This window comes from Physeter macrocephalus, chromosome 16 (genome assembly GCF_002837175.3).
Source record: "Physeter macrocephalus isolate SW-GA chromosome 16, ASM283717v5, whole genome shotgun sequence".
In the NCBI taxonomy this organism is placed as follows: Eukaryota; Metazoa; Chordata; class Mammalia; order Artiodactyla; family Physeteridae; genus Physeter; species Physeter macrocephalus.
Window position 1 is genome coordinate 26518711 of NC_041229.1, and position 10247 is coordinate 26528957.

At 35.9% G+C, this 10247-nt stretch overlaps 1 protein-coding gene across 1 annotated transcript in view; it reads right to left on the reverse strand.

Annotated features, from left to right (window-relative positions):
- The window catches only part of AASDHPPT (aminoadipate-semialdehyde dehydrogenase-phosphopantetheinyl transferase), a 26913-nt gene that overhangs the window by 9032 nt on the left and 7634 nt on the right, over nucleotides 1-10247 (reverse strand). Inside the window, exons 3-4 of the mRNA XM_007118280.4 lie at nucleotides 3306-3427; nucleotides 2519-2680 (exon numbers count right to left, since the gene is read on the reverse strand). Coding sequence (XP_007118342.1) covers nucleotides 2519-2680; nucleotides 3306-3427 — 284 coding nt within the window. The remainder of the gene's footprint in view (nucleotides 1-2518; nucleotides 2681-3305; nucleotides 3428-10247) is intronic.

Here is a 10247-nt window from a genome sequence, read left to right on the forward strand (position 1 = left end):
ACGAACCCGTGTCCCCTGCATCGGCAGGCGGACTCTCAACCACTGCGCCACCAGGGAAGCCCCCGTCTGTTTCTTGACTCTAGGTAGGCCTCCCCTGGCTCTACGCTCATCTTTCTCCCCTCAAACCCTGGCTTCTGGCTATCCATACCACCAGATTCATTCTGTTAAGTTCACTCTCCCCTTCCAGGCCTGTTTATAGTATAAAAATAATCCACACTTAAATACATGCATCTAACATATATTATTTTTATATTTTTCTAACTGGTACATTGAATGGGCAAAACACCCAGGCACATTCAGGAAAGAATTTAATTTTTCTTCCATAGATGTCTTCAAATATGCCCTGCTGGATCTCCCTTCCCACCTCCTGAACAAGCCCTTAGACAAACCCCATAGCTCTTCAGTCACTTTCAGCTTAAAAAAAAAAATCACATTTCAATTCTTAGAACACATTCTTCTCTTTGGCCTCATCTTGCTCTTCTGCTCTGGTTTCCTTAAGGTAGGTGGCAGAGAGGAAAGGGATGGAGGAAACAGGCAAAGTAATGATCAATGCTGTTGTAATCTAGTTTTTAGAACTCTGGGTCATATCAAGTATCCAAATGCTGGCTTAGTGCGCATCTGAGGAATTTTCAGAGAACTACTTCCAGTTCCTCTGTCCTGTACCACTGCCTGGAACTAGCAGTGCATTTAACAGCTGACTTCTTGTAATTCTTACCCTCAGCAATTAATACACAGTAGAATGCCCACTGCCTCTTTTTGGAATTCCTCTTGGGTAGGGTCCTTTCAAGACACTTCAGGCCCATTTTCCACAGCATCTATTTGGTCCACAGGAACTCAGACATCTTTGTCACCCCAAAAATTTAAGCACAGCTGGCCCAATCACTGACCCTTCCCTCCTCACCCTGCTGCTAGGCCTACTCCATCTGGCACCATAAAGGATTCCCCATGAATGAAATGGCTGACGTTTGCCCCTTTCAGTATGAATTATTATTTTTTAATTGTATTAAAAAATACAGTATCCTAAATATAATTTACTTTTTAATTCCTACAATCCCTACCTTACATGGTATGTTAGCAGTTTTGACACAACTCTCTTTCTCAAGACACTTTCTGCCCTTGGATTCCCCCCCCGCCCCACCCCCCCAACACTACTTTCTTATTTTACTTCTTATCTTTCTCATTGTCCTCCTCACTCCACCTTTAAAAAGTATTCTCAGGACTCTGTCCTAGGTCTTTCTCAATTCTACCTTAGGTAATCTCACTGCTGCAACTGTAAATCCCATGGCTTCAACTACCATCTACGTGTTAATGATTATGATTTTTTTCCCTTTAGCCCAGCCTTTCATTCTATTTGCCTACTTCACAACTTCACTTAGATGTTTTTATGGTATCTCAAACTTAAATCCCACTTGTTCTCTAGTATTCAGTAACTCAACAGATGGTCGTATAAGTCACAGAATTGATCATAACATCTTTATCACTTCACTTCCTTAACCTCCATCATAGACAGAACTTGGTCTTAAAATACAATTTTGATCTTACCACTCTCTTTAAACCTTGTTAAATTCCCTTGAGAAAATTAGTGAACACCTTCTATTTTATCCATTCATCATGAATTCTTTACTCTGGATACTGACTTTCTCTGCACACAATTCTGATGACTATGGGAACAACCACATTATAATACAATCCATTTGCTGGGCTCTGGACACTTGATAAAAGTTGTAACACACTTCCTTGGCTACAATGATTGGTCAAGAGATAAGTACCTAACACCCAACCTAAGGCTTTCTCCAGGGCTTACAGGGCTTGAACAGAAAGGGAGTTCACCAATCTCTGAGGGTTTTTAAACTACAAATTGTTACACATAAGAGTGGTAGGCAGTCATGTTTCCTGCCACACAGACTGGATAAAGTTAAGAAAGCTGGTGTACAGAATGAGAAACGTGGATGGGAGAAAACTAAAGCCAGGAAGGCAAAAGTAAAAGATAAAAAGAGTTCTGAGTTTTCCAGTCCCTAATTCTATACAATTCTGAAACCTGGTTATATGAATCACTCTAGTAACCTACAATAATGTCTTTTTGGCTAAAATGAATTTGTGTTAGGTTTTTCTCACTAGCAACCAAGAACTGCTAGTGACAGAAACCAAATAAAGAAAGAGACCAAATTATTAACCAACCCATAATGCCCTACACGACCTCATCAGCCTAACACAGCATCTCTCTCAAATCCCCTCAACACACACTGACAAAATGGCATCCTTTAGTTGTTCATACACACAAAGCTGTTTTATTCCAGGGCCTCTTTTCCCTTCTCTTTTACTTAATGCAATATGACTTATCTTTCAAGTATCAGCTTAAATGTTATTGCGCTCAGAGTATCCCTGACTTTACCTTCAGAGTACACAGACTGGATTCCAAATGTATCTAGTTTCAATGACTAGCCTCCCCAAGTTAAGTGTATACTCACATGCACAAAATAAGAAAATTCTTATATAGCAATTTTGATAAATTTCTTACCTCAAATGCCCATTCTTTTTCTTCTTCCCCATCCAGAAACAAACGTGTTTCTTTATAAACTTGGCCTATATCCAGGTTTAATGGGGATATATCAAATTCAAGCCGCTGCAATTCAAATCCTAATCCAACACCTATTGCTTTTATGAAGCTTTCTTTCAGTGCCTAAGATACAGACAGACATTTTCTCTTAGAGCTTTGATAAAATTGTTCATAATATCTACTGTCCCCAAAACATATGGATATTTAATTCTTTACTACTTTACAGCTATAAGCTATTTATTTTTACCCTTATAGTAGCATGGAAACAAACCAGTTGTGAGAACTTAAGACAAATCATTTAAGCTCCCTTTGCCTCCATTCCCTCATGTATAACATGTAATAATAGTAGTATCTTCTTAGTGGGGTTGTTATGATAATTAACTAACTTATGAAGGGCTTACAATAATGTTTTCTGGCACATATTAAATATTATATAAGTGTTTGCTAAATAAGGTCTCATGTGTATGAGATCCTTTAAGACAGAAAACCTTATTTATAAATAATGATAAATAAATTGTCTTGTTTTTAGCTTTAAAAGTATCTTCTAGTTGAGCATTAAATATATGTTAAATTTTCTTAAATGTCATTAGAATATAATAATGTGTACATAAAAATCATGAAGTTCCCAAGTGTTTACTTCAAACACTGTATGAACTACAGGTTTACCACAGGACTTTTGCTCCTGTTTTTAGCAAAGATAATGGAATCAACACAGGGGCTTACTCTCAAAACTAGAAAGAAATTATACCCAATTCCTATAAAACATATCCAGCTGAGTCCATTCATCCTTAAAGCTTCTGATTGTTTCCCATTCTTTGTTGGTAAACTTTCTTTTCATAATATGAAAAAATTCTGGAATTGAACCACGACCTGTCAATTGAGGAAACAGAGAATTACCAAAACTATTAGACAGAGCATAAAAGAAAACTATAGTCCAACTTTACTTCTGAATACAGTCACAATAATCCTAAACAAAATACCAGCAAATCAAAATAAGTTGAGAGAAGGGTAGCTTAAGAGAACAGTGAAATTCTGTGAATTACTAAATAATTAAGGAGAAAATACATATGGTTATATAAATAGATGCTCACCAAAAATTTGATAAAATTTAGCAGCCAACCTATTATAAATCTTAAATAACGAGGGGAAATTTCCTATATATGAGAGAATATCAGAAATCCAAAACAAGTACTCTTAAAACAGAGCAATAGTATGCTGGGGTTTAAAATTTTACTTTGCTACTTCACAGGAAAATCAGGGAACAATTTCTTTACTATAATTTTGGGGGAACTGGTAGAAAGCTAAGGAGTGTTCTTTTATCCTAAGTTATTAACATGACTGGAAAGTTAATATACACTTACTTCCTTCACAATAACTGTTTTTAAACATGTTTTCTAATATGACTTTTCTAAATAAAAACAGATTTTAATTTCTGTTCTATTGGCTCATTTAAAAAAAAATCTCAAGTATATCCTTAGCTCCACTGTTCCACAGAGAATAAAATTTTACATAGCATCCTAAAAATAAATAGAACTCAAAGGATCTGACTCCCAGAACTAAGACACAAATTAAAATATATGGTATGCCTTTCATATTATATTTTTTCAGAATATTATAATTATGTGTTTGTCTATCTTTACTACTAAGCAGAAACCTTCTATCATCATTCATTTACTTATTCTACAAGTATGTAGAATGTGTACAAATACTATACCAATATGAACTGAACTAATGGTTAAAAACAAATCAGTCGTGGTTCTTAGCCTCACACAATTACAGCCTAATTGGTCAATCAGAAAGTATGGCAACAAGGTAGGTGAATCACAAATGTTTACTATATGAATAAATGTATGTTAACTATTATGTGGTAAATTATTCCTAAATGCTCTATTGCCCTGTATCCTTAGTTCATGATTACATTACTTCCAGCAAGCCTCTTGAAAGTAGTCCCGCTTCAGATTCTGTTAACATAGCTTGTCTACTCTGCAACTCCCATTTCTAAAATACTCAACTCCACAATCCGACATTCCCAACTGGCTGCAACCATAGCATGTCTGGAAAGAAGAAATATGTCAAATCCCCCTACTTAATGCTTTACTGGCATTTAACCACTAACCCCATGAAAATTCAACACTTAGAACGACGACTATATCATTCACTCTAAAAATACCCAAGTGCTAGATGCCAGGAATATCATGATAACCAAAACAGACATGGGTCCTTATGTTCACAGAATTTACAGTTTCTCCTACAGTAACCAAGTACCTTTCCCATAGTTACCTCAAGGGTAGAAAATATTAAAAACGAGCTCTCCCACAAAATTGTCTACAATTCCCCCACCATTCCTACTTCAAAACAGTCAAAACAGTCTCCTCTTGTTTACCTAGGAAATATTTCTAATGACCTTCCAGTGATATGTAGTTCTTCACTTCAAGGCAAAGATCCTCGTTTGTTTCCAAGTTCAACAGACTCATTTAATTAATCTGTCTACTCCTTAGCCCTCTACTATTCTTAAGAAAGATAACTTTACAATCCATTTTTATTAATCAACTGTTTATTGTTTGTATCTGTTCATATTAACGTTAAAAGGCTATTATTTCCTAAAAGCAGCCCTGCAAAGCTGTAAAGTCATTTCATGCAACAGCACTGAAATATTAAACTGGGACCTTAGGAGTCCCAGGGCAGGAGATTCTTACCCTTTTGGGTCTATGAACCCCCTTTGATAGTCTGGTGCTTATTCCTCAAGCCCCTTAAATAAAGACTGTCTTATTAAAATGCAAGCTTCACTACTACATACTGGCTTGACAGATAAGACACTAAAGAAAGTAAAGAAAGCAAGCTTGCAAAGGTTACAAAAGTAAATCTGGAGATTTTAAACACTGGGAGCACTATACCTACATAAATCGTAAACTGTTTCCTCTTGAATAGATTCTGGTACAAATAGTGTAAATAATAACAATGAGAAGAACAGCTACCTTGGATTTGGAGGACAGCATTATATATTTTGAGTGGAACTGTAGTTTGAACAGAATACTATCCAAAAAGCCTAAAATTTAAAAAGATATGCCTGTTGTCACCTATAGTGTCGTTATGTTTGTTGGTTTCTTCAAGTTATGATTCCATAACCTTCAAGAAACCCCCTGATTTTTACCTAAATATGATGGGGCAATCGAGGAAAAAATTTAAATATTCACGCTAATAAAAAAAAAACAACTCATTTAACATAAAAAGCAATCTAGCACAACCACTGGAAAGCAATCGTAACTGATCATGTACAGCTAAAAAAATATCCGATATGAGTGTTTTCATATACTTTTGAGAGCATCATATCCCACAAAATAAGAGATTGACAACAGAAAAAACGGACTTTGTAAATATTCAGCCAAAGACAACAGCGCCACATTGTGGCATTATGGTGAAAATACACAGTGAATGAGTACTCTGTTAAGGACTTAGTTAATCTAGGAAATTGGAATTTAAAAAAAATCAGTAGGAAATACCAGAATAGTACGTTTGTCCCTCAAACTAGCTGAGACAGCACAATTATTAGACACAGAAGTTGGCAAAGCCTCCTAATAATACCAACACATATTCATGTCTATTACAATCTTCGATTTAATAGACTTATAAGAACTTAAGTAAAAAAAAAGATAAAATAAAGATAAAATAACTGAAAAACTTATATAGAACCACTAACCAGGTTTAGAAAAGCCAGATCCCTCATCTTATAGCTTAATCTTTAGGGAAAGCAGCACTAGATATTAACTAAGTGTTCTGCAATGATCAACTAACCAAGGTCACAGAGCAACCAGAAAGTTTATTAAACAGAGTAGTAACCTACAACAAAATAATTTATACAGTTGAGCCTTGAACAAGGCGAGTTTGAACTGTGAGGGTCCATGTCTTCCAAAACTCATGCCCACACAGAAACTAAAAATGTGACCTTATTTGGAAAGTCTTTGCAGGTGCAATCAAATTAGGATGGATTAAGGTGGATCCTATATCCAATGACTGGTGTCCTTATAAGGAGAAACATTTAGACACGAAGAGAGAATACAGGGAAAAAGGCAACATAACAATGAAGGTAGAAAGTAAAGTGATATAGCTACAACCCAAGGAATGCCAAAGATTGCCAGGAAACTAGGAAGAAGCAAAGAAGAATTCTTCCCTGGAATCTGCAGAGGTAACATGGCCCTTCAGAACTGTCAGAGAATAAATTTGACTTCTGGCCTTCAGAACTGTCAGAGAATAAATTTCTGTTTTTTTAAGACACCAAGTTTTTGGAACTTTGTTAGGAGCCCTAGGAAACTAATACATACATGCACACAATTTAATTCATTTATACGGACACACTCATATACTTAGCTTTAGAGTTATGCCCCTGGAGTCAAATGTTCAAATCCTGGCTCCAAGACTTCTTTACTATTATTTATTTAACTTCACTATGGCTGTTTCTTAAGCTATAAAATAGGGAAAAAGAGCTGGGTAGTTTAAGAAATAAACATATAAAGGGCCTGGAGCTATTAAGTACCTAATAAATGTTAGCTGTAAGGCTATTGTGGTAGTTGTTTTTTATATATATCCTCTTTTGTGAAATGTTTTATCAAGTCTTTGTCCATTCATTAGGTCTTTTTTTTTAATGTATTTTTTAAAAATTAATTAATTAATTAATTTTTGGCTGTGTTGGGTCTTCGTTGCTACGTGCTGGCTTTCTCTAGTTGACGTGTGCAGGCTTCTCATCGCGGTGGCTTCTCTTGTTGTGGAGCACGGGCTCCAGGCGCACGGGCTTCAGTAGTTGTGGCATGTGGGTTCTAGAGCACAGGCTCAGTAGTTGTGGCGCATGGGCTTAGCTGCTCCATGGCATGTGGGATCTTCCCGGACCAGGGCTCAAACCCATGTCCCCTGCATTGGCAGGCAGATTTTTAACCACTGTGCCCATTAGGTGAGTCTTAAGTGGCTTTTCTATCAATACTTACAAGTATTTTAAATATTAACAATATTAACCTCTGTCTTATTTGCCCCAGTTTGCGAGAGAGAAGAGATTTAATATGAAATCAATCACATATGCTAACTTTGCGGGTTCTTCTTATCTTTCTAAGTTTAAAAGGCATCCTTCTTTCAGAAATCTGGCCAAATATACAATTCTATTGTGTTCTTGTAATTGTTATTAAAATTTAATTCTAATTAATTCTGTTGTACACTGTGTAACAAGGATCTAATGGCTTCCAGACGATTTTACTCATGAAAAAAAAGTTGATGGGTTACAATCTTTCTTTTTGTCGGCTCTATAAATTACATCTAATACAGTGTTTCCCAAACACTAATATGTCTAACAATCACCTGAGAAATTGTCTGAATATAGAATCCTTGGTTGTATCTAAGAAATTCTAGTTGAAGAGGTCTGGGAGGGTTTCAAGGAACCTGCATTTTTTCAAGGAACCTGCATTTTTAACAGGCATCCTGGCTGATTTTAATATCCTGACTACCATTTCAGAAACACCATTCTATACATATAACAGTAACAACTATCACAACAACCTTAGAGCTAACATTTACTTATTAAGTACTTAATAATTCCAGGCACTTTACATGTTTATTCCCAATCTAGCCAAAGCTGGTGGTGGTATAACTGTTGAGCCATCAGTATGTAAAACATATACACAAAAGTTCTAGGGGAATTAAAGATTTAAATATTAAAAAAAAAAAGTGCAATTTTAGAACAAAATCTAGGAGACTATAACCTACGGTTGGAGTAAATCTTTTACCAATTTAATTATTTTTTTAAAATGAGACAGAGTTCAGAATTTATCAAGGAAAAGTTAGATATATTAATTAAATAAAAGACAAAATTCATACGGCAAAAAATACAACCAAATTCAAAAGATAAACAAATAATAGAGTGGGAAAATAGTTTTAACAGATTTGGTCAATGAAGTGTCAATATCCATAATACATAAAGAGCTTTTATACATGGATTAGAAAAGATTAATAAGCAGTTCACAGAAGAGCAAATTCAAGTAGCCAACAAGCTACCCTAGTGATTACAGAGTAATGCACCATTTAATAAATAATCTTTAACTGCTGAACTGAAATATTATGTATAAATACTGGGCACTAACTCTTAACCCTCCTAGTTGTCTATTCTTTTGCTAACACCACACTCTTTTGTTTACAATGCCTAATATAAGTTTAAAAAATGGTAAGGCAAGTTCCCTCTCACTAAACTTTGTATACTCTTCTTAGACATCAGTTCCTTCATAAAAACTTTAAATTTATTTAACCCAGTTCCATGGAATTTTTCACAGATTTTGTACTTGCAAATCCTTAAACAGATATCAATAAAATCTAGTATTGAGAGGTCATATATTACAGAATGCAGTGTCTAAAAATATAGGCTTTGAGGTATGGGTTCAAATCCACGATATTCTACTTTTGAGCTTAGTTGCCTTGGGCAAATGTCTTAACCTACTCTATAAAATAACTTACAACTTAGGCTTAAGAGGGTGAAATAAGATAATGCATAGAAGGCATTTAACACACAGAAGTTGCTCAATAAATACTAGTTCTATGTTGTGATCCCACTCAAATCCTCTGCACGGTGGAAAAGACCCATCCTATAACTTGGAAAGGGGGAAAACTACCTGCCAGTAAAGACCTGGTTTTCCAGTAAGTTCAGAGCACAAAGAGAAGTGTGACTTATTTAAGCTGCTTGCTGGCTGTAAATCCTCAAGTTAAAAAAACACAAAAAACAAAAAACATTTTGCACATCCTGCAAAATGCAGATCCAAAAAGAATGTAGATCAGCTTAGAATGTAGATCACAAACAATAGTGGAATACTGATCTTCCTTGACTTATGATAAGGTTACGTCCAGATAAATGCATTGTTAAGTTGTAAATAGTTTAGGTCAAAAATGCATTTAATACCCCTAACCTGTGGAACATTACAGCTTAGGCTAGCTTACCTTAAATGTGCTCAGAGCACTTACATTAGCCTACAGGTAGGCAAAATCATCTAACACAAAGACTATTTTAAAATAAAGTGTTGAATACCTCATAAAATGTACTGAATACTGTACTGAAAGTGAAAAACAGAATGGTTGTACTAGTTGTTTTACCCTTGTGATTGTGTGGCTGACTGGGAGCTATGGCTCACTGCTGCTGTCCAGCATTATGAGTATGGAATGGCATATGGCTAGCACAGGAAAATGTCAAAATTCAAAAATCAAAGTATGGCTTCTACTGAATTGCTTTTAAACCATCATAAAGTTGAAAAATTTTAAGTTGGACACTATAGACTGCAGCAGCAACGAAGTTGGAAACCGAATCTGATGGATGCAAATGGAGGAGAGAAGCAGCTAGGGAGATAAATGCAGAGTGAGGAAGAAGACTCGAAGGAAGAACTATTTTTATTTTTATTTATTTATTTATTTAAAAAATTATTTTATTTATTTTTTTGGCTGCGTTGGGTCTTTGTTGCTACACGCGGGCTTTCTCTGGCTGCAGCGAGCGGGGGCTGCTCTTCGTTGCGGTGCACGGGCTTCTCATTGCGGTGGCTTCTTTTGTTGCGGAGCACAGGCTCTAGGCACACGGGTTTCATTAGTGTGGCACTTGGGCTCAGTAGTTGTGACTCGCGGGCTCTAGAGCACAGGCCCAGTAGTTGTGGCGCACGGGCTTAGTTGTTCCATGGCA